General features: G+C 45.9%; 1 protein-coding gene across 2 annotated transcripts in view; it reads right to left on the bottom strand.

Moving 5' to 3' along the window:
• RABL6 (RAB, member RAS oncogene family like 6) overlaps positions 1-25,031 on the bottom strand; it is an 83,827-nt gene that overhangs the window by 20,138 nt on the left and 38,658 nt on the right. Inside the window, exons 7-10 of one of the 2 annotated variants that reach the window (XM_082264422.1) lie at positions 19,771-19,876; positions 13,803-13,906; positions 9,410-9,735; positions 3,912-4,065 (exon numbers count right to left, since the gene is read on the bottom strand). In XM_082264422.1, the coding sequence (XP_082120548.1) occupies positions 3,912-4,065; positions 9,410-9,735; positions 13,803-13,906; positions 19,771-19,876 (690 nt within the window). The remainder of the gene's footprint in view (positions 1-3,911; positions 4,066-9,409; positions 9,736-13,802; positions 13,907-19,770; positions 19,877-25,031) is intronic. The other variant, XM_082264423.1, reaches the window with a different exon arrangement.

The raw sequence follows: 25,031 nt of genomic DNA, 5'->3' as shown, positions 1-25,031 counted from the left end.
AACCTCGAACTAATGAAAAAAAAAGGGTGGAGAAAGGAGTCAATAAGGGTTATAGTTAAATATGGGTGTTTTAAAGTTGTTGTAAACCCACTTTGATGACTTTTACCTATAGGTAAGCCTATAATAAGGCTTACCTATAGGTGCTTTAAATATCTCCTAAATTTGCACTGTTTAGCAGATATTTACAGTGCATGCAGCCGATGACGTCATCGGCGCATGCACTCTGAAAAAACGGCCGCCCGTGCCGTTTCTTCAGAGCCCTGTGCCATGCCTGGCGGCTCCCACGCGCATGCACAGGAGTGATGTCACGCAGCTCCGGCCAGTAATACAGCCGGAGTCCACAGACCTGGAAGGAAGACGGGCGAAGATGGATGCGGCCGGCAGTGGGGACATCGCGGGCTTCGTTGCAGGTAAGTGTCACATAATGTGCTAGTAGTATGCATTTACTTTGCAGGGAAAAAAAAAAAAAGGAAGAGTTTACTTCCTCTTTAAATAGATTTTATTTTTTTTATAGGCACCCTTTGTAGCACATCACAACAAGTCACTGAGATAAGAGAGGAATGAGAGGATGCTGCAAAGGGTGCAGTTAAACAGCATTGTCACTGCTAATTCTCAAACCTGTAGCTTGTCAATCAGTACCTGGCCACGCCTAGTCCTGCCCACTGTTTTCAGGATTGACAGCACTGCCTCTGCTGCTAAAACCCTCCCACTGTGAGCTGCAGTGACTGACAGTGGGAGCGTGAGACACAAAGGAGAATTAAACTCAGGGAAGGTAAATGTGTAATAATTATTTTATCTCTTTGTGTCTCATTAGAAAGTAACTGAAATTTGGACCTGTTTTGACTGTCGCACAGGAGACTTTAAATGTGCTTTACCTGAAGCCCTAGTACACCCATAGTGCAGAAATGGTTAATAAACACCTCCCCCAGATTAAATTAATACATTAAAACATTAATGACGGACCAATAACCCTATGCAAATGCTGACAAGTTTGCACAGTACATTCTCCCTAGTCTACACTTTCTTTCCATATTTTACTCTGCATTAACAAAATATGCTTCTCTTATTGATGCAGACAACAATCATCTGTCAGTGTTGAACAGAAGCATCAACTCCTATTATATTCCAAGCCATTCTGGAATTCAGTGATAACTCACAAAGCCATCACCTGATATCCATCCATACCAATCTGTGTTACCACTGAGGTCTCTGAAACATTACCGAATCCCTCAGTCTGTCTTCCAAGACCAATTAAAATATCAATTTCTGGTTCTATCCTTGAGTATTTCCTTTACCCGGTGCAATGTCTAATACACACAACACATAAATCACATTTAAATCTACCAATGTTGCTAAAGGAGAGATCTATTTCTAAAGCCACGAATCAAAGGGGTGAAAATTTATCACTACTCTCGTAATGATAAATTAAGATTCATAAGGTGAACTAAAGAGGAGTAGCTAACAAACCCTCTGAGAAAAGTGGGTGGAAGGCGGATCTGCGGTCTTGCCACATGTGATCTGTGTGAAAACAATAGGTCACAAACATTTAATACACGTTGCTTCTGTGACATTAGCAGAGAAAAGTTCTAGAATTGCTGCACTCCTCGAAATCCTTTATCGTATATCATAAAAACATCACAGACACCATGGGGATATGACAGAGGGAACATGTTTCATGCTAGAAGCAGCGCTTACCCCAACGGATGAGAAAGCGCTGCTACTAGCGTGAAACATGTTCCATCTGTGATATCCCCATGGTGTCTGATGTTTTCATGATAAACAATAAAGGATTTCGAGGAGTGCATCGATTTCAAACTTTTCTTTGACGGCATTAATAGACGGGCTGTACTGGCACCCTTGAACCACTCTTGCAAGGTGTTTCTTTTTAACTCACCTGGAGCTGCTATTTGGAACTTTGTTTTTTGTGACATTATGAATGCACTGCCTGCAACACTTCTGACTGCTTCTGTTAAAAAGCTTGGTTCACCTTTTCAGAAAAAATGAAAAGCTGGACACTGTACACCCTCTGCACTCCCCGCTGTACTTACCTCAGTTGACGATGAGCGGTCCTTGCCCACGTAGCTGATACAGCAGCCTGGGAATATGAAATCCCTGCTCTTCTCCTTCTTTTTGCAGCGTTTCTGGGACAGATCAGAGCGATTCTCATTGGTCAGCAACAGCACAGAGCATCGCTGAGATCCTTTCAGGAAGCACTGAAGAAGAGACAGGAGCAGGGTTCCAAATCTCAGGACTGCTGCGCCAGCTGTGTGGGCACTGACACTAACCCACAGAGGTAAATACAGTGAGGACCTGGGTGGTGGTGGGGAGGATATACAGTGTTAGTTCACCTTTTCATTTTATAAAAATGTGAACCCTTTAAATTATATTTCTTGGTGCTGAAAAACAAGCAAATAAACATTTTGATGTTTGGCAATCTGTAATACTTTATCAACCTCAACAAGACAGAATATAACTAAATGCTTCAGCTAAACCCCCCACGGTTATTGCCTTTTGTTTCACTTGACTCTCCCTTCTAGACTGTAAGCTCTAACGAGCAGGGCCCTATAATTCCTCCTGTATTGAGTTGTATTGTAACTGTATTGTCTTCCCTCACATTGTAAAGCGCTGCGCAAACTGTTGGCGCTATATAAATCCTGTATAATAATCTAATAATAATAATAAACCCAGTGGTATACAGTATAAGTGACGCAGTTCATCACACAAAAATCCAACTAGATGGCTACAGGAACCTCATATCCCTAGCCTAATGTCTTTACTTTGGGCCTCTTTCACAGTGCCCTGCTGCGGTTACCCTGCAAGTTACCTGCACTTTCCGATAGACTTCTATTAAGCCCCGTACACACGCGTCGAAAATCGGCAGGGAATTTTCGTCCAACGTCCGATCTGCCGATTTACGGCTTGTTAGTATGATGCTCCGACAACCGACTCCAACTTTTCGGCCAAAGAAAATCTGGTGTGCCGGCTATAAAATTTTTGTCCGCCGTCAAAACACGCCCGATTTTCGTGCAGTCAGTACAGTTCGACAGGGAAAAGTCTTATGAGCAAGTCTGGGAATGCTCAGAGAAGAAAGAACACAAAGAAAGCAAACCAACACATGACATCACTTCTGAAGCAGATTTTTGTTGGGCGAGAAAATTTGTGTGCAGTCTAGGCACATTCCAACCAACAAAACACCACTCTGGACAAAAGACGGACGATCGGTCGGCCGATAATCGTTGCATGTGTACGGGGCTTTAGATCGGGTGTTTTTGGTGTGTTTTGAATATGCACCAAAAACACCAAATTTAATAGAAGCCTATGAGAAAGGGTGGGTAGCCTGCAGGAAAACTGTGGGTACAGTGCGCTGCGAGGAAGCCCCAGCAGGGCAAGGCGAGAGAGCCCTTACTCTACAAAAGCCACATCTGACCTCAATATTACGATTGAAAAAGACTGGAACACACATGGACAACAAAATTCTACTCTTTGAGTGTTGCAGCCATACAAGCCAATTTTAAAATATCGTACTACTGTTATCTGGTCTCTGGCACATAAGCCAAATTTGTTCTTGAACACACGCCTACGGTTTCAAAGGATGCAATAAACTGGACATTCAGATACACATATGGTGGTAAATGCTTAATTCCGCACAGCTACTGGATCAAGGTTTTCAATATCCAGAAATTGGAGGAGATGCGACCTCTCCAGATCCCAGAAAAACACATAAAGGTCTGTCAGGCATTAATAATGCCCAATTCAGGTTTTTTTTACATGCCCCCACAGCAGCTAAACAATCAATCTGTGGGCATAGACATTACCTAAAACATGTTAAAATATTAGGCTGGAATTGGGCTTTAAAATGCAAATTTTCTGATACAAGCAAAAATGTTGGTTAATATGGCATAGCCACCTACCTATCGCTGTCTCTCCTGTCTCGGGGAGGGGGTCTTTCTGGTTCCTTTGGAGTTGCGCTGTCCTCCAGGAAGCTGCGATCTAAGCTCTCATCAGGAACGAAATCCTCCACACTCTGGACTTTCACTAGATGATCAGCATGAGTTGGAGTTTCTACTGGTGTAGGAGAGCAAAAGATTATGGGTAATGAAACAAAGCACAATAACAAAGCTTCAAAAAAATACCTTTTTCGTTACTTTTAGGATTTTTTATGTAATTCATAGGCGATAAATCCATGAGTGGCGACCGCTGTAAAATGCTACCTCAAGAATCTCACCTGCTCCTAGTTAATCATTAAAAATCATTCTCACCTTGCAAAATGGCTGCTTGACATTACTAGTTTTTAAAAATGTACAGGCTGTTTTCTCCCCACAAAACCAATATTACAGAAATTAGAGATGTACTGAAATTTTGGCTGCCGAAACATATCGGCTGAAAATGGTGTTTTCGGCATTTTGCCGATAAAGAAAAAGATGCCGATAATGGCGCAGAAAAAGCAGGTGATTTTGCTGTAATTTTACTGTGCCTACGGTTTGTTTTTTATAGTCACGGGACTCAAAAACCACATCAAAAACATAACACGTGCATTATTGATGCGTTTTAGATGCATTTCAATGGGGAGGTGTGTTTTTGGTTCGGTGAAGATATACATAAAAGGGATGCATTTTTCTTGAGCTTTTCTTGCGCTAAAGGTGCCGATAATGGCCGACAAATATTCATTTAAATTCATGATATTAATTAAAAAGTCAAATATAATACAATTTTTAAAAAGAATATATATATATATTTCTTTATAAGAAGCTGTAATTTTCGGTTCTTGGCCGAACGCATCCTGAATTTTTGGTACCAAGATTTCCATTCGGTGCACCTCTAACAGAAATGTTCCCAATACCTTTAGGACCTTCCTTCTCTTTCACAAAATAGCTGTCTGAAGGATGTCACTAAAACTTAACAGCGATAAATCCTTTAGATTTACCACACTGACAAGGCCCCCCGAGATACCTTCCATCTATATGCCCAGCTAAGTACCTCCCCTTCTTGGCTCGAGGTCTAAAGAGCAGTCTCTTCCCTTGCAAGCATGATTTCAACAGGTGAACTGCAAATCCAGGAAAATAAAAAAAGAGGAATTTTGAAAGTACCTGTAAATTCCATATTTTGGAGTATAGTACATGACACAGGCAAAATATTCATAGACCCTGGCTTGCAGGCTCGTACTTCAGGTGAATGGACACTGGCATACCCTATTGATTCTGCACCCTCTTGGACTGGCATAGCAGGGTTCGACTCTGGTTCAGAAATGTGAGTAGGAGAAGAGGCAGTGCGTTTTTAAACCCTGGACAAAGATGGCTCTACGAAGGCCATAATATGTCCAAGAAATTGTGACGAAGATGCAGATAATTCTTCTTTTGTCAGGTAGACTGCTTGTTGCGTGCCTGAAATGGAGCTAGATTCTAGCTGCTAGAATCTGATACGGAGGCTGAAATTAGAACCAGTCACACTGAAATTGAATGTTGTATGATCCTTCAGCAGAACAAATGTTCACCTGCTGTTTTGAATTGGGTCAGTTTCCCCTGGTCTAGGCCAAAGCTACAAGGTTATTTCCCCGTGGGGTACTCACCGAGTAACTTGTGGAAGATAGGGTAAGAGTGTTCAGAGTATGCGATGACCAAGGGGTAGACTGTCCTACAAAAGGGATGAAGTGCCTGAGTACCTTATTAGGGCTCTAGGCGGAAGAGGCGTTTGTGCGACCAGTGGTGTGATGTAACACCTGTTGAATTTTAGCGCCAAGTTTGAAAGGTTTGCACCGTGAAATGAATACATTCCAAACATAGCCCCATTTTAAAAGTAAGGGTGAGGGATACAGGGTCACCCTGTCTTACTGTCCATGAAGCTACACTGAACATGAAGTCCAATTTTTGCCTGTAATGGCGGGTATACCCCAAAGGGGTCTTTCCGACACTGGGTTGCATAGTGATGGATCATGGCCCTGGACCTGTATAGCACCCTGTGGCTAACAATGTGTGAGCACCCAATGCAGGATCCAGGGCCTGAAGAAACAATACGGGATTTGCCCACAGCGTGGGGTATGGGTACAGCTCCCACGGTTTTACTGTGGTTGCATCGACACTGCTTCTGTATAAGCAATAGACGACAGTGAAATGTTGATTAGGGCATTCTAAGAAAAAAATAAAGAAAAATAGAAAACTAGCAAGGCAGAGAGAGAAAAGAAGGAGAAGAGGTCCATTACCTTTAGAAACTAGCATGGAGCGGGGCAGGGTTCTAGGGGGGTGTGTCCTTAAAAGCTTGCTAGTATCCAATCACCTGAAGGCACAAGCCTATAATGGTGTATGAACAAGTTGCCTGTCCTATAAAATTAAGAAATAATGGGCTCCACTCACAAAAGCATCTCGCATGCGACATTGAGGTGTCCAGAAAAATGTTGCCTAAATATCGCATGAAATCCTGATCCTGTCAATTCACTAAACTGCTTTGAGGCATTTACCCCAACACGCTGAAAACGCTCGATTTATACCACATGAACAGGCGTTACACTCAATTCACAGAGTAATGCGATTTGGGTTTTGAGCTCTAGAGAACCAAGGTTTTTTATAATAATAGGTTAATGATTCCTATGTGTGGTTGTGCCAACATCCCTGGTAATATGACAAGTGGTTATTTGGTTCCTCGGACCAGTGTGTGGGACTTTGAGGCAGTAAAGTAAGAAGCAAAAAGCAATAATATTGCTTTTTGCTTCTTACTTTACTGCCTCAAAGTCCCACACACTGGTCCGAGGAACCAAATAACCACTTGACACTCAATTCACAGAAGAAAATAAATAATTAAATGCATGTAGTAATTAAAGTTGTTCTAAAGGCAGAATTTTTTTTTATCTTAATGCATACTATGCATTAGGATAACAAACTTTTAGCGTGCAGCAGCCCCCCTCATACTTACCTGAGCCCCATCTCGATCCAGTAACGTTGCACGAGAACCTCAGCGGCCCAGGACTCTCCCTCCTGATTGGCTGCAAAATTGGCTCCCGCTGCTGTCAATCAAAGCCAGTGAGCCAATCAGGAGAGAGAGGGTGGGGGCCAAACCGAAGCTCCCTGTCTGAATGGAAACACGGTGCAGCGGCTCAGCTTGGGTGCCCCTATAGCAAGCTGTTTGCTATGGGGGATACTCAGCAATAGGGAGGGGCCAGGAGCACCGGCGAGGGACCAGAGAAGAGGTTTCAGGCTGCTCTGTGCAAAACCACTGCACAGAGCAGGCAAGTATAAAAAGTTTGTTATTTTTAAACAACGAAAACCAAGACTTTAATATCACTTTAAAGCGGAGTTCCACCCAAAAGTGGAACTTCCACTTTAAGTACTCCTGACCCCCTGACATGTCACATTTGGCATGTAATTTTTTTTGGGGGGGGGGGAGCAGGTACCTAGTTTTGACAGGTACCCGCTCCCACTTCCGCTCAGGCCAGCTAGGCTGCTCGAGCGGAAGTTCTCCCTCCCTGCAATCTTCTGGGACACGTCAGAGGTCCCAGAAGATTGCACGGCCATTCAGGACGCGCAGCCGCAAGCTGTTACACCCGGGTGCTCACACTAGTGATGCTGGCACCGCCGAGAGGAAAGGGAGAGGATCGGTGCTTCGGGTGGCCGCATCGCTGGATCATGGGACAGGTGAGTGTGTTTAATAAAAGTCAGCAGCTACACATGCCTACACTTCCTTGCAGCATCTAAGGAATGTGTAGGCTTTACTGGGTTGTTAAGGAGCAGGTGGCCGCGGGAATTGGAAAAAAAAAATGGGGTGGTGTTCCCCTCAAAATCCATACCAGACCCTTATCCCAGGGGGGGGGGGGGTGAGCTCCCCCCATCTGACAGCTTCGCTGCTAAAGGAACTATCTTGCCACCCCCTAATTTTTTTTTAGCAGCGAGAGGCGATGGAGCTGTAAGACGGCGGGGTCTAGTATGGATTATTTTTTTTTACTTATGGCATAGGGTTTCCCTCGAAATCCATACCAGGCAAGAAAAGGCCTGGTATGAATTGGGGGGGGGGGGGGTTTGGGGAACTCCTGCGCTCTTTTTTCACAATTTTTCACTGTTGGAAATTCTTTTATTTATATTCAGCTGTCGGTGGGGAACCCCGGTGACAGCTGACTCATCAGTTGGTAAGGATGCAGCAGCTGCCCACTCTAACAACCAGCTATTTACTAATAGTTATATTTCTGCAAGCTTTTACTACTAGAATACCGCATCACGTCAAAATAGTGCATGTGGTATTTTAGTAGCTTTTTTTGTGAATGTCAAGAAAATTTGTATAAAAAACGCTGAGCGGTATCTTACTGCATTTCTTAAAGTGGTATATGCCGCTTTGTGAATGCAGCCCTTTATTCTTTGTCAGTAATATGCAAAAACACACAAAGTTAACTCCAAACAGATATGAAAAACACCAATTAAAATTATGTATTCATAAAATATATATAATTAAACATCTATTTAAATTCTGCTAATGCACTTTGTATTCGCCTCTTGTAATCCTCCATAAAGCAGCACTTGATAGCTACATGCACATCTGCTGACAAGAAATATGGCAACTCAATGAGAGAGCAAACGAATGAGGTCTTTACCATGCAGATGACCCTTCACTTTCCAATCACAGGCTGGAGACAGAGAGGTCATCAGGCTTTAATGCTGTCCCGGTTCACACTTGTGCGATGCGGGAAGGCTGCGAATTTGCAGCCTGTTCGCACATCGCATCCGCACATCTGGCAGTTCACATTGCCATATGCGATACGCAGGGGGTGTCAAATAAATGTTAACGACACCCCCAGTTTGATCGCATATCGCAGTGCGATCTGACAGTTCGCACAGGATCGGATCGCACAAGTGTGAACCACTGTGCGATCCGATCCTGATGCGGCTGGAAAAAAGGGTCCTGTGCGTCTTTTGTGCGGGTGCAGTGCGAATTTCAGCCATACAAAGTGTATGGTTGAATTCGCACCGCACATCCGATCGCATGTAATGAAGGAGCAGTACGCTCCGATATTACATGCGATCGCCGCACTCGCAAGAGTGTGAACCGGCCCTCAAACAGACTCTAGAAAAAGGTCACAAACCTGGCTGTTCAGAGCGATAGGGTTGGGTGCATCTCGGGACTGGAAGGACCTAAATACAAATCCTTTGGCATGTTAAACCTTTTTAATATATGAATTTAAATTGTGCATGCAGCTACTTGTCTGGAATTCAGCTTTTTAAATATGCCAATCTTAAGAGAAATACAAGGGCTGAAATTGCATGAAATGTGAATTTTCTCCTGTCTGTTGCCTTAAAACCTGGCAGTCACAGACCACAGGGAGGCAACTAGGATTTTCAGAAAGAAAGGTCAGGAACAACTGCCTACATGCTTCTTGCATGATAGCTTTTAGTTTACCAAAAACATTGGCTTCCCTGCCGGTCTAGGGACCCACCTGGTTTGGCTGGTGGACTCTCGGTTGTAGAAGATCCAAAGAGCCTTGACATGAAACCACGCTTCTGCTGAGACTGCTGGGACAGCGGTGGAGAGGACACTGTAGATGGAGATGGGCCAGAAGTGTCAGCGACTTCAGCTGCTGGAGGTGGCGGAGAAGCAGCCAGAGTAGGAGTGGGCATCTGAAGTGGAGTGCCAGCGCCAGAGCTGTCCGGAGACCCAGAGGTGATGGGGACCACAGGAGACTGTGAGCCGGAAGACGGACTCTGCCCATTGGTTGCTACTGGAGATGCCAGGCGCATAGTATTCTCTAACATCTCTAGAAATCTGAGGGGAACATACAGAAAATATTGAACATTTATCTGACAGATTGTGCAAATCTAAAAGACGTCATCAGACTCTCAATAACTAAACAGAACGGATGGAGAGAGAAGATCATCTCGCTAATGAGGCCGGTGTGAGTGGGAGGACGTGGCGCATGCCTGAAGATGCCAGATTGGCTAAAAACACACAGAAAAGTAGAACAAATGCAGAACATTTACACACGTCTATAATAATTAAGCCCCATACACACAGGTGTCAAAAGGTTACCACATGCTACCAAATGCTTCGGATTTGAAGAGGACATAGAGCTGAATGACTAAACTTAAAGGAAGCCTTATTTCTATCTTTTACCGGATAAGCACATATTTTAAGTTATTGCTGCAGTTAATTATACAGTCATTCATTTTAGATATGATTTTCGCATGTTGACATACTTTTTACAATTACGGTTATTATATTTAATGAAAACTTTTTTTAGTTTACCCACATATTCTCCACTACTCTCTGCTTAAGTGCCGGTTGACACTGTTCCGACTTGTCAGGCGACAAGAAGTGGTCCATGCTGTGCAACAGTAACCGTTCTAATAGGAGCGACTCAAGTCGCTCCGACTTAGAAAAAAGTTCCTGCACCTTTTTTTTTGCAAAGTCGGAGCGACTTGCATTGACTTCCATTATGTGAAGTCGTTGCAAGCAGCGCCGAAGTCGCGGTGCACGGACAACAGCATTAGTCGCCCGTAGTCGTGTCTAATCAGTGTGAACCGACACTAACAGTTTAGATATTAAAAGAGAAGTTTGGGATTAGAAACTTAATATTAGTACTCACCTAGGTGGATGCAGCATCAATCTGATGATGTATCTATTCCCCACCACCTCTAGACCGAGAACTGAGCAATCAGAGACCACTGATTGCTCAGTTCTCAGACTTCAGAGAACCAGTGACCGTCAGTCTATGGCTCTCTGCTCTGCCCCTCCAGAACACCCCGGAGTGCTGGGCTGTGCAGGGGGTGGGAGCAGCTGGGCTCAGGCTCTCAGATGTGTGCTGAGAGGCTGAGCCTGCTGATGGTACAGGCATCTGGTGATTCCGACATTAAAGTCGAGACCTCTCCAGAGCCTGGACCAGCAGAGTGACGTCAGCCAACAGCAGGTTTTAGGCCACGGTCGGCTAAATGTGTGTGTAGAACAAAGTGCATTCCTGTGATCCCCAGGAAAGGAAGGGCTGAAAGAGATTTGGCCCTACTTCTCCTTGAACTACATGGGTAGTGCAATGTTTTTAGTGACCCAGCAGATTAATAGACTTGTATTGTGAGAAGGTGCTCTCCTGTAGCTCTGTTTGTCTGCTGGAGCTCCCAAGGCCTCCAGTTATGGAGTAGCATACGGCCTTCTTTCCTTTCTCCCAAGAAGCAGTGATGGGGCTTAAGAATGGGGGAAAAAAGTCAACCAACCTGTGTTGATTCAGACATAGACCAATTCAGATCTTACAACCCAGATTTGATTTAGGGATCCAGCCGGTGAACAGGGGGGAGCACAGGAAAGGTAGGAGGGGTGTCTGCATGCTTGCTCGCAGCATGGCTACAACTAAATCCAGCCATAGTCTTTATTTAACTTAATTTAAAAAAAGTTGCTAAACAGGGTGGATGGATAGATCTCCTGAGTGGGAACTGTGGAACTGGGAATGCAGCTGATTGGCTGCAGTTAATCGTCTACCAAAATGTATCTGTCTTGCTCCTTCAATTATCAGATAGATAGATGTTGGGCATTAGGCTGGCCATACATTATACAATCTTCCTGAAATTTACCTTCAACTATGTAGTACAAAGACCTGCCTAATTGGACACAAGTGAAAGTGTTGCTTAGCTTTGACCTCATATGTGGTTTGTGGCAAATCTAACAGAAAATTGTACCTGCAAACTGAACATGTATGGCCTGCCTTAGGGCACTGTCAGGGCTTCCAAATAATCAAATTCCAAACATTTTATCAGAAACCAGAGGAAATAGGATCAGTGATCCAATCTCTGCTCGATAAAGACAGGGCGTGTTCCCTCTTCTGTTACTCACTGCAGTCTTTTTAACCTAATCTCTATTTCACAATGCAGGTACAAATCAGCCTTCCAAAGGCTGCTGTTGCTACCAGGAGACCACTACCTGCTAAAAGCAAGTGGTAAACATGAACCGCTTATATGTATTTTTGATTCAGTTGACTGAGGAAAAAAGATTTAATTTCATAAAATAAAGTAAAAACATAAAATATGTACAGCACATGCAAAAAAAAACCAACTATACAAATCTGGCTTTTTTTACAGTATCTAGTATGCAAGCCCAGCATCTGGCAACCTTGCTTTATGAATGCCACTTATGTCGCGTATAGTGAAAAGGTTTTACGCAAAAAAAAAAAAAAAAAACTTTTACTTGTCCCGCTGCCCACACTGCCAAACTCTGCTACATTGAAGAGTTTAAATCTGCAGAAAGGTCTTCAACATCCTGTTTCCGGTTGTATAGGATGTTGGCTGTGCTCTGTGGTTTCTTTTGCACAAAGGTGCTGGCAGAAAGAAACACAGAGTACAGTGTGGAAAGCCAGGATCTAAAATGTTGAATGTTCAACATTTAGAAAGCTTAGATCTTCAATTCAATGGAGTTTGGTAGCATGAGCAGTGGGACAGATAAGGAATGACTGCTTTGTTTCCACCTGCTTCACTTCTTCTTGGTGCCATATTGTTAGCTCAAGAGCAAAGGGATTTATGTTATATGTCACACACTTCCAAACTGAAAGTAAATAAACAGATTTTATTAGATGACAAAAAGGTAGGGGCGCCACACACCGAGCCCTGCTAGTGTGTAGATTATGGCTTCAGTCTATCTCCTCTTGGCCAAGCCCCCTCTGACATGTTTTACCCAACTCACTGAGCCTAATCAGAGGTCCTCTGATTAGGCCCCGTGGGTGGGACGAAATGCGTCAGCAAGGTGTGGCCAGGAGGAGCTAGGTTAAAGCTGTAATCTACACTGTGTTGCTCACTAGTTGGTTTCGGTGTAAGGCGACTCTACCTTTTGTCTTCTGATGTGCCTGCAACAGCGTGGATGAGCTTTTCTCAACGCCGACACCCGACAGCACTATGGATCGCAGAGGAAAGTTTGTAGCGGTGCTCTAAGCCAGTGGTCCTCAACTCCGGTCCTCAGGGCCCACTAACAGGCCAGATTTTAAGTATTACCTTGGGGAGATGCAGACTAGAGTACTGCAATCACTGAGAAGCAAATGATATCACCTGGGATGTATTTCAGTTATCTTGCAATCCTGGCCTGTTAGTGGGCCCTGTAGGCCAGGGTTGAGGACCACTGCTCTAAGCCATTTTGCTCAGAGGTCACAGTGAACAGATTTTATGTTTAGTTTGCAAATGTTGTCAGCACATTATCCAGTGTCGTAAAAGCTTGTGATCATGTCTAAATGCAAACAACTCAACCTGCCACATGGGGGGACCCAAACTGATCTCTTTTGCAACACCCCATCAAGAACCTGTCCTGACATTTTTCTGAGCCTCACCAAATGGGCCAAAAATAGCTCCAAAACTCTCATTTTTAGACATTTAAAAAGTTACCATAAATTTCTGAAAATATTGGACAAACATGCTAGCGACCTTTGTTCGGTATTCTGATGGTTGAGACAGGCTCAGCTACAAAAGTCAAGGAAATGATTTGCCTTGCAAGAAGAAATAAGCTGATACATAACCCAATATTCCTAATTTTCTGAAACCGTGGGGTTTATTTACTAAAACTGGAGTGCGCAAAATATCTGGTGCAGCTCTGCACAGAAACCAATCAGCTTCCAGGTTTGTTTTTTTTGCCAAAGCCTAAGTGAACTCACTGAAGTTAGAAGCTGATTGGCTACCATGCACAGGTGCACCAGATTTTGCACTCTCCGGTTTTATTAAATCAACCCCACTGCCTCCAAGGAAGCAAACAGGGAGTGTCCCTATTTCATCATGGGAAACAAGTCCTTCCCCCTTCCTCTAATATTCCTTGTCATTCAGCTACAAAATACAGCAGAAAACCCTTGAAACAGCATGTGAAAGTTAACCTACATTTCGTAATTCTGATCCTCCGTCTCTTGTTGCACATTCAGCTCTTCCAGAGTAGCATCAATGTCCAGCTGATTTGTCTCTAACTGTCGTAACAAGGTTTCTCTCTGCAAGATGCAAGTTAAATGTTCAGAATCAGGATGCAGGATGCCTGTAGAGCTTACCGCCAGTAACCCTGTCTGTATAATACAAGCGCACAATGCTATACCACATTATGAATGAGGACACCTTTGACCCGTTCCTTTCCAAAAGGGCAAGAGGTGGAATTCTGTAACAAGTCGATACAGAATTCCAGCCACACAAGGGTTAAGAGTGTCAGATTCCAACCACATATTAATAAATAAGCTAGAGCATGTATCACTTCTTTGGAGGACGATCGTTTTACAAAGCCACTTACAGGTACTGCACAAGTAACTAGCTAGGTAACTCCATACAAGGAGCAGATCTCAGGTGTACACAGTAAAAACACCAGTCACTTGTCTATCTGCAAAGTCCATCATATGTGGGCTTAATTCTAAAACCCAGCGTAAAGATAGGTATGCTGCCCCAATGTCTGCCACTGTTCAAGTGAAAGCAAACATCTGTAATTGCAACGTCATCAAATGGGAATAAAGGTGAAGAAGTAAAAGGGAAGAGAGAGTAATGGAAGGAAGGAAAGGATATGGAGACGTGAGAATGGAATAGAAGCTCTAAGTTGAAACTCTGGTATCCAGAAACGCAATGGGGAGATTTATTAGGGGCCAATTCACATTATATGCGGTGACAGATGTTTTCCGCATGGTAAAATGTGCGTCAACGCAGGACCACATGAAAAAAAACACAATTGTTTCCTATGTGTCCCATTCACACTGCAACACAGCTTAGTGCTGCGATAAGATGTAGAAATGCTTCCTTTTATCCCCAGGCCAAATCGCACTGCAATGTCGCGCGACACCAGACATTGCAGTGAATGAATGTGTACATTTTGTACTCTTCAAATAAAGATCCTTTGCACAGCTGCACCAATGATCTGGTAACTTAAGCTTGTTCAATTAAAGTGATGGTTAAGCCACTATAGTATATTCATGCCGTCCCCTGTTAAATAATGATGTGTCCCAGTGTCTATTCTATATAAAAAAGTGGCCAATTTCTACCTTTTATCAGGGTGTATTCCGGCGTTAATGTGACTCCTCGCCTCTCTCCTCTCCCAGGCTGACAGTGGGAGGGTCCGAGAACTCCTGCTGTTGTCAGCCAGGGATGAGAGAGAGCCGAGTAGTCACGTGAGCGTCAGGAGACGCTCTGATATAAGGTAGCAATTAGCAACTTTTTATATAGCACAGACACTGGAACACACATTGTTATTTAACAGGGAATGGCATAATTATACTATAGTTCTTACTGCAGCAGGAGGGGAGCAGAGCAGCACTGTCACAAGCTGACAGGAAGGGAGGGGGGGGAAGAGGACAGAGCAGGGCGGTTTTTTTAGGTAATACAGGGGGCCAAATTACACAGCACAAACACGGTGCAGTTATTCATGCTTTAATGAAACCGGATCCATTTTTTTTTTTTTTGGGGTAACGAACGCATTAGGCTTTGACAGTAAAACCTAGAAGCTGATTGGTTACTATGCACAGCTGCTCCAGGTTCTGTGTGCACAAGTTTTAGTAAATCCCCCCCCCCAAATGGTCACTTCTCTGCTGACTTAGGGAATTCCAGTAGGCGTGAGCCAAAGCTCTGACTTACAGTTATAACGCAAGGTTGCAGAGAAAAAACTCTGCTGAGAATTAAAGTTATTTGAACGTGTTCAATAATGTCTGCTATCGCATAACGTTTTTTTCTCAACAAAACTCACTACAACTGCATCGCATGCTAGTTTCTGTATCATGCGATTCGGTGTGGGCAAACGCAGTTCAAGAAACCTGGTGTGAACTAGCCCTTAAAAGTAGAACTTTAGGCAAAAATGTGTTTTTTTACTTACCGTAAAATCCATTTCTCTGATGTTCATTGACGGACACAGCTCCTGATCTTCTTAACAATTAGGTATACTGCCCCCCTACAGGAGTAGGACACCAAGCAGAAAAAAAGTCTGGCTACGCCTATGGGCAGTCCCAGGGGGTATACACCCACTCTCAGCTATAGGCAGTCAGTTTTGTTGCAAGCAGTGTCAGAAGAAATCCAACTCCACAGAGGGGTGGGTGCTGTGTCCATCAATGAACATCAGAGAAATGGATTTTATGGTAAGTCAAAAATACCAATTTCTCTTTCCTTCATTGACGAACACCATTAGGTGGTGGGAACAGCGAAAAATAACTACCTAAGGCTAAACTTTAGCCAACCAGCTAAACAGGAGCTCAGCCAAAACAACTGGAGCCCACCTGAAAAGAACAATACACCCTCAAAGAGGACCAGGTCCTCTAAACAGCAGCCTGCAAAACTTTGCGGCCAAAGGAAGCATCCGCAGATGCCAACACATCCACTTTATATAACTTTTTGAAAATGTGCAGCGACGACCAGGTGACCACCTGCATCACTGACGCCTGATGACAGAAGGCCTAGGAGGCACTGAGCCCCTGAGAAAAATGGGCTTGGATCCACCAGAGGAGGCCCTGAACGGCTTTGATCCCTTGTCAGTCGCCCGAGGGCCGAAAAAAACTTCTTACGAGCCGAGAATGATGGCCCACACCTACGACAAGGGTCCTTGCCCTTCATAACCTGCAGAAGAAAGGTACTCCCCCCCCCCCCCCCCCAGTGAGACTTTTAATGATGTCATCCAGGGTAGCTCCAAACAGGCAATCTCCTTTAAAAGGAAGATCAGTCAAGGCCTTCTTAGAAGTCTGGTCCACAGACCAGCATTTGAGCCAAAAAATACGCCGGAGGACCACTGCTGAAACAGAGAGCCTAGCGACTAGGGGAGCCGCATCCAAAGAGGCATCACAGATAAAACTGCAGCCCCTGGCCCAACTGGTCCCCCAGCTTAGCAAAGGCAGGGGGGAACTGCTCCCCCTCCAGGTCACGGTGTAAAAGCTTAGCCCACTCCATCAGAGTTTGTGACACCTCTGTAATGGTAAATATCGGCCTCAGTGACAAACCAGCCAGGATGTACACATTGCGGGCCACAGCCTCCACTTTCCTGTCGTCTGGGTCCTTAAAGACCAGGAAATCTTCAACCGGAATCATGGTTGCCTTGTTCAATCTTTAAACCGGAGGGTCCACCATCGGTGTAACAGTCCATTTTTTAAGAAGGGACTCCTCATAGGGGTACTGCATAGCAAATTGCTTAGGGACCACAAGGGGACGTTTTGTACATTTCCACTCTTTAGAAACAATTCTGTCAAAATAGGAGGGGAAAGGAAACACCTTTCCTGCTCTGGATGGCTTGTGAGTGCCAAAGGGAACCAACACCTCTGTTGCAGCTTCAGCTGCGTCCTCCATCTTTAAGTTCTCATGCACAGATACAATCAGTGCATCCACCAGCACCTTTTTGTGCGCGGTTGCAGAAGTGGAGGAATCTTCCTCACTATTTGAGAACTTAGGGCACGTGGTCGCAGACCCAGCAGAGTGTCCCACGACCACGGCAGCCAAATCAGATTCAGGATCTGGAGGAGACAGATGAGACCCAAAAATCACCTCCACCCGGGACCCAAAGGGAATGCAGTCAGTGCATCGATGGATGGTAGGGACCCGGAGGGCCCCACAGCCTCTGAGAGGGGATCAGGTGGGGAACTGTGCTCCAAAGACTCCATGAGTCAAAAGGTGGAATCAAAGTTAAAGGTATAAAAACACCACTAAGGGACACCCCCACCGCTCCGGCAGCACCACTCGGTCGCCAGTAACAGAGCACCTAATCGATCCTCAGCAGAGAGAGAGAGGACCCCACCAGACTCACCACCCAGCAGAAACAGACACCTGCAGCCACCAGGAAAATCTGCACTCCACGTGCAGCAATCAGGAAGTGAAAAGATCCAGGAGTCAGCACCAGGGGATGACGAGCGGCTCCCACCTTCAAAATAGCCGTCCACAGGGCTCAACTGTCATGGCCGCCACTATTTTCAATGGCAAACACTGCAAAATGGCCATCGGACCACACAAACATGGCCGCCGTGCATTGAGCACACAGGCTACACCAAAATGGCTCCCAGGGAATCAGGAGGCACCATGAGGCTCCCAGGAGGGATCCCTAGGGCTCAGAAAATGGGACAGGCAGGAAGGGGGGCCCCTGGCAGGAGCCCCCACCTGGGAAAGCCCCCCCTCCCACAGCCGATCTCCAGCAGCGCACAGCCCCCTGATCCCGTCTCCAGCACAGCACCCTGTCCCCACCCCAGGCGGTGGACAAGGCCACCCAATAGCCCAAGCGTCAGTAAAGAGGGGGGGGGGGCGCTTTGGCCAACAGAGACCGCCAGACTGATGAGGGGGGTGCCTAACGGGAAAGAGGGGCCCACATCCACCCGAAAACCCACCAGGTGGAGAGGGGGAACAGTCACCACTTACCATACCAGGTGGGCACAGCTCCAGACAGAACCTCCTCTCCATCAAAATGGGGGGGGGGCTGTCAGGCCAGGAGGAACGATGCGACTCGGGACAAGACCAGGTTGTATGCGACCTCGCAAGGCGTTTAACTCACAGGCAAGCCCCTGTCCGGTGGGGCGATGTCGGGACTGACCTAGTGCGGAGCTGAGGTCTGCGCACATTCACTAGCCAGACTGGGGTGACCACTGGCTCTAGATTATCCAGCCCATCACCCAGTCCAGCAGAGTTGATTGTAGATCTCACAGGAAAAAAAATCAGGAGAAAAAAATCTACCTAAAAAGAAAAAATTACCAGAGATCCCAGCAAGGAACTAGGGTCCTTACTCCTGACTAGGCAGAAAAAAACTGAGTACCTATAGCAAGAGAGAGGGAGTATATCCCCTGGAACTGCCCAAAGGCATAGCCAGACTTTTTTTATGCCTAGTGTCCTATTCCCGTAGGGAGCAGTATAACCCAAAGGTTAAGAAGAACAGTAGCTGTGTCCGTCAATGAATGAAAGAGAAACAGCCTTTTTACACAATGCAGAGGATTAACCTCTTAGGTTCCACAGTGAGTATAACAAGCATGCTTCACTGCATTTTTTTGGCTAAAAGTAACGAAATTTTGTGAAATTTCCTTGCTCTCTGCAGTGGTTTTGCACAGAGCAGCCCGGATTTCCTCTTCTCGGGTACCTCTTCAGCTCTCCTGCCTCTCCCTCCTGTTGAGTGCCCCCATTGGGGCACCTGAGCCGTACCACATCCATGCCCCCTCTCTCTATCGATTGGCTCACTGACTTGGTGCCATCTCAGCCAATTAGGAGGGAGAGTCTCGGGCAGCCGAGACACTCCTGCAACATCGCTGGATAGAGAAGGGCTCAGGTAAGTATTGGGGGGCTGAGGAGGGCTGCTGCACACAGAAGGTTTTTTATCTTAAAGAATAGAATGCATTAAGGTAAAAAAACCTTTTGACTTTACAATCACTTTAAGCTTAAAAAAAAAAAAAAAAAAAAGAAGGTCCTACTTCCTGTTTTGCCCTCCATGCCCCTAAATATTTACCTGTCTCCTCTCACTGATCCAGCACTGTCGCCAGCTACAGCACCACTGCTCTCTTCCTGGTCTCACAGGAGACACAGGCAGCAGCAGGAGCCCTAGGCTCCTGATGCTGTCAGTCAAAACCTGTGAGGAGGGAGCAGGGGCATGTTTATGGACGCACACATCCTGACTTGTGAGCACTGTTGCCCCCTTATTAGCTGGCTCACTGAGGGGGCACTCTGACGAGACAAGGAGCGGAGAGCTCCAGCAGAGGACCTCAGAGGAGGAGGAAATAGGAGACCACTCTGTGCAATATCATTGCACGGAGAAGGTAAGTGCAACTTTTTTATTTTAAAGGAAAAAAAAAAAAACTTTGCCTTTACTAATCACTTTATTTTTGAAAAAACAGAGAATGAATCCTAAAGGATAAAAATGATTTAGGTATGAGGGTCTTACCTGGAGCTGGAGGAAAGGGATGTTAAAGAATTTGTGCAAATATTTCAGCCCAAAGCTGTTCTTCATGGAAGACTCAGCATAGCGAATATAGGAAGAGCCAGGCCGTCTGTACAGAGAAGCAAAGGACAAGGGAGAGGATGATCATCCAAGGCAGCAATCTCCAATGGCAAGAAAATCAAGACATAAAAAACATTACCTGATAACATAGACAGGATCAGACAAAGGAAAACAGCAACTCACATAAAGGAATTACATAGGGCAGTCATGTCACAGTCCCCCACCTGGAATGTTCCAGCTCAAATCACATGGCACTGGGGTTGGGAAGGGCTTGTACATGCTTCTATTCAACAATAAAGCTTTGAAATAGTTCTGAAAAGTAACCTGTCAAGCAGGAATATGGATGTGCTGATCCGTTTTGGAAGGTTCAGTCTGCGGGGCTGCCATCATTTCCCGTTTCACTACCAACTAAGTAACTGACCTAGAACAAGCCTGCGCATATCAGCAACATGTGACTCAGGCATGACCCAAGGATAGAGAAGACAGCTCCAGAGCTTGCACATTAAAAAAAAAGTCAATTGTCATACTTCTTGACAGGTTGTTAAGCCCTTTCCTATCTCTTACTTCTATTTAATGCTTGCAAAAGAAAAAGAAAGTCAATGAGCAACCCTAGAGTGTAAAATCGATCTGTGAATAGCTAATGCCATCCAGAGAAACCTGCAACTGCACTTAATTCTATCACAAAGAAAAATAAATATACGCTGACAGTTACAAAGGCCAGGTAACAACATGGGCACCTACCGACTGCAGCTTTTAGTCCCTAAAATCTATTGAATTGTTGGGCCGTTCTTTCTTGGTAGTGTCAAAGTTTGCCTGACCCTCTCCCCTATATTACTATTGGCCCGTGTGACTTTAAAAAAGGGCTCAGCTTCTAGATTTGCAGTCAAAGATTGTGCTTTACTGCACCTTATCAAGTCTGAAAAATTAACCGACTCTCTGAAAACAATGCACTCACTCCTTGTGTAGATAATAATGTATCTGAACATTTAAAAAGAACTTGAAGTGGGATAAATGCATGGAATTACATCATTGGCCTTTTTTTTTTTTTTTTTAAATACTAGAGGTTTGGTTGTTGGCTTCAGTACTTGGAGACAGTACCCTATAGACAGTGCCCTATAGGGCAGTGATGGCGAACCTTGGCACTCCAGATGTTTTGGAACTACATTTCCCATGATGCTCATGTACTCTGCAGTGTAGTTGAGCATCGTGGGAAATATAGTTACAAAACATCTGGAGTTCACCATCACTGCCCTATAGCATGCATACTCAGAGGCAGCAACTTAGAAAACACTTTAGCCACACATACCATCTCTTTAAATTTTGTATGCACTTAGACTGGGTTCACACATAAGTGATGCGGGAACCAGTGTGATCCCATGTCACTCGCAGGCAGTTCACACTGCCCTCTGCGGGTGTCAATAGAAAGTTAATGACACCCCCAGATCGGTTCGCAGACGGCAGTGTGAAATCCTATGCGATCCGATTCCAGTGTGGACCAAAAAAAAAAAAGGGTCTTGCACCATTTTGGTGGTGCATTTGGTGGCTCAACTCGCATCGCACAGACATTGCATGTGATCTGCACAGCAATGAGGTTCGAATCACATGCAATGTCTGTGTTTGCACCAGTATGAACCCAGCCTTAATGTGCGTGCCACTTCTCTTACTATATCTTTATTAAGGTTATGCTCTTTAACATGTACCAATGCTGTTTTACCGCTTCCCACGCCTGATTATTCTTTTGTTCTTCCAATAAAGAACCCAAATAAACCCTTTGTAAAAGAAAACACTTTATATGAGGCAGGGAACCAGTATTTAGGGATTAACAATGTCATCCCCGATGCATCCTTACTCCTTTAACCACTTCCCACAAACTGACGTACGTGTACGTTGGTTTGAAGAAGTGGTTGTACCAGGGTGATGCCTCTAGCTACAGGCTACCGTTTTTTAGACCCAGCAGTCGGCTTTCTGAAAACAACAACCAATGCGGCTCAGCAGCTACTCGGTCCTCAACCCAGTGAGCGGGAGGGGATGCCCCCTTCCCGCCGATCTGCCTGGGTTTTCCGTCCCACCAGGAGACCCGAGCAACCAGCCGACACGATCAGCTTCGATTGGCTCTCCGATCATGTAAAGTGTCAACGGCGCCGATTTAAAAAACTGTCAGTATTCAAAAATGCAGATTTAGGGTTTTGAATACTTTATAGTGTAGTGGAGGGGTCTGGGTTCTTTTAGACCCCAGATCCCTCTATAAAGAGTACCTGTCATTGCCTATTACTGTCACAAGGGATGTTTACATGCCTTGTGACAGTAATAAAACGTGATCAGATTGTTTTTTTTTTTTAAAACAGTGTTAAAAATAAAAAAAGAAATATAATAAATAGGAAAAAACGGAATTTTTGTAAAATCTTACCTGTAAAATTCCTTTCTCTGAGTCCTCCGACAGTCGCCGCCTCTTCATATTCGTCACATATGGGGGTATTAGACTTTGCTCCGAAGGAGTAGCTAGGCAACAGAATATGTTAATAAAGCTTTTAACATATCCAACATATCCCACCCTCAAGGGGTGGTCCCCTCAGTCAATACCCTCCTACTTCCTGCAACCATATCTCAGTTTTAGTGGAATAGCAGTAGAGTATACAACCAAACCCCAAAAGAGGGGCGGGGGCGGCGACTGTCGGAGGACTCAGAGAAAGGAATTTTACAGGTAAGATTTTACAAAAATTCCGTTTTCTCTTACGTCCTCCGACAGTCGCCGCCTCTTCATATTCGTCACATATGGGGACGTCCCAAAGCAGTGCAAACATGAGGGGTGGGAAACACATCCGCGCCGAAAGGCAACGCAGTTTCCACATCAAGAAAGGAACCTTACCAAAGATAGGAAACCAGCTGGGCAACAGCAAAAAACAAGTGCTCAACAGGAGCAACAACCCAGGAAAAGGCAAAAACCAGGGGATACAAAACTCATCCCAACAGCCAGGAGTCCCCAACAAGGGACCCTAGGGAACAGCCGCACTAAGAACCTTGCGGCCAAAGGAAGCATCCGCCGATGCCCGAACATCTACTTTGTAGAATTTTGTGAAAGTGTGCACGGTCGACCAAGTCGCCGCCTTACACACCTGGGCTACAGAAGCCCCATGACGACAGGCCCAAGACGTACTCAGAGATCTAGTAGAGTGCGCCATCACAGGCACAGGGGGAACCTTCCCCTGCAAGGCATAGGCCTGTTCAATGGTCTGTCTGATCCATTTAGCGATGGTAGAGGCCGAAGCCGCCATGCCCTTCCGAGGACCCTCTGGAAGAACAAACAAGGAGTCCGTTTTACGAAAAGACTCAGTCGATCGAAGGTAAACCCTGATCGCCCGAACAACATCCAAAGAGTGCAATCTCACCTCCTGTGGATGTTTAGGCTTCGTGCACAACGAAGGCAAAACAATGTCCTCATTAAGACGGAATTCCGAAACACGTTTCGGAAGAAAGGAAGGATTAGGTCGCAAGACCACCTTATCCAAATGAATAACCAAGTACGGAGACTTGCAGGACAAAGCCGCCAGTTCCGACACTCTGCGAGCCGAAGTGATCGCCACCAAAAAGGCGACCTTTTTGGATAACATAGACAACGAGATCTCCCTGATCTGTTCAAAAGGAGCACGTTGTAACACAGATAGCACGAGATTCAAGTCCCAAGGGGGCAGAGGATCCCTCCTAGGAGGAACCAGATGCCGCACACCCTGAATAAAGGTGCCAACCAAAAGGTTGGATGCCACGGGACGTTGAAACAGAACGGCCAGAGCAGACACCTGACCTTTTATCGTAGCCAGCGCCAAGCGCTGATCAACACCCGCTTGAAGGAAAGACAGCACACGGGACACCGAGTACGTGCGGGGTGAAAACCCCCTGGACTCACACCAGGCAAAATAGGCCTTCCAAGTACGGTAGTAAACCTTCCCAGAGGAAGACTTCCTCGCGTTGATTAAAGTATGAACGACCTCCGGAGAGAGACCCCTCTCCTTCAGGACCTCGGTTTCAACAGCCAGGCCGTCAAAGCCAGCGACTGTAAAGCAGGATGGTATATCGGTCCTTGAGACAGTAGATCGTCTCGAAGAGGCAGACGCCACGGGGCGTCGACCGCCAGATTCACGAGGTCTGCGTACCAGGACCGGCGAGGCCAGTCCGGTGCCACAAGAATCACCGTGTTGCGTTCCGATTGAAACCTGCGAAGGAACCTGGACAGCAACTGGATCGGTGGAAACGCATACATCAGTCTGTACTGATGCCACGGGGCCACTAACGCGTCCGACGCGTCTGCCCGAGGGTCGCGCGTCCGTGCCACGAACCTCCCCACCTTGTTGTTGAGACGAGACGCGAACAGGTCCACATCTGGAAGACCCCACTTCGCGCACAACATCTGGAAGACAGCCGGGTGGAGAGACCATTCCCCCTGATCCAGGGTCTGGCGACTCAGATAGTCCGCCTGCCAGTTCTCCACCCCCGGAATGTGAACCGCCGTTATCGCCGGGACATGAGTCTCGGCCCAAGATAGAATGTCGGCCACTTCCCGAGCCGCTCGGGCACTCCTGGTGCCCCCTTGGTGGTTGATGTAGGCCACCGCCGTGGCATTGTCCGTCTGCACCCGAACCGGGCAGCCCTGCAGCCGGTCCGTCCAGCGACGAAGACAGAGACTTATCGCACGCAATTCCAGAATGTTGATCGGAAGGGAGGACTCCCCCTCCGACCAAGTTCCCTGGGCGGACAGAACGCCCAGAACACCACCCCAGCCCGACAGGCTGGCATCCGTGGTGATTACCGTCCACGAGATAGGACGAAACGACTTGCCCCCGGACACCATCGGGGACTGGAGCCACCACAGAAGGTCTTTCCTGGTGCGATGACTCAACGAGATCTGAAGATCCAGAGATTGAGGTCGCCCGTCCCACTTGGACAGGATCTCCGCTTGGAGACCCCGCGTGTGAAACTGGGCGAAGGGAATCAACCTCGAAGGCCGAGACCATCAATCCCAGACATCTCATGTACGTCCGTAGAGACGATTGCGGAACATCCCGGAGGGACCTGACTTCCTCCTGAAGAGTTCTGAGTTTGTCTTCCGGCAGGAAGACCTTCGCCTGCACCGAGTCCAAAATCATTCCCAGGTAGGGAAGACGAACAGACGGACTCAGTGCCGACTTTGGAAAATTTATCGTCCAACCAAA

This window comes from Pelophylax lessonae (genome assembly GCF_965119305.1).
Source record: "Pelophylax lessonae genome assembly, chromosome: 7".
Taxonomy (NCBI): Eukaryota; Metazoa; Chordata; class Amphibia; order Anura; family Ranidae; genus Pelophylax; species Pelophylax lessonae.
This window is presented reverse-complemented; position numbering and strand designations above follow the sequence as displayed.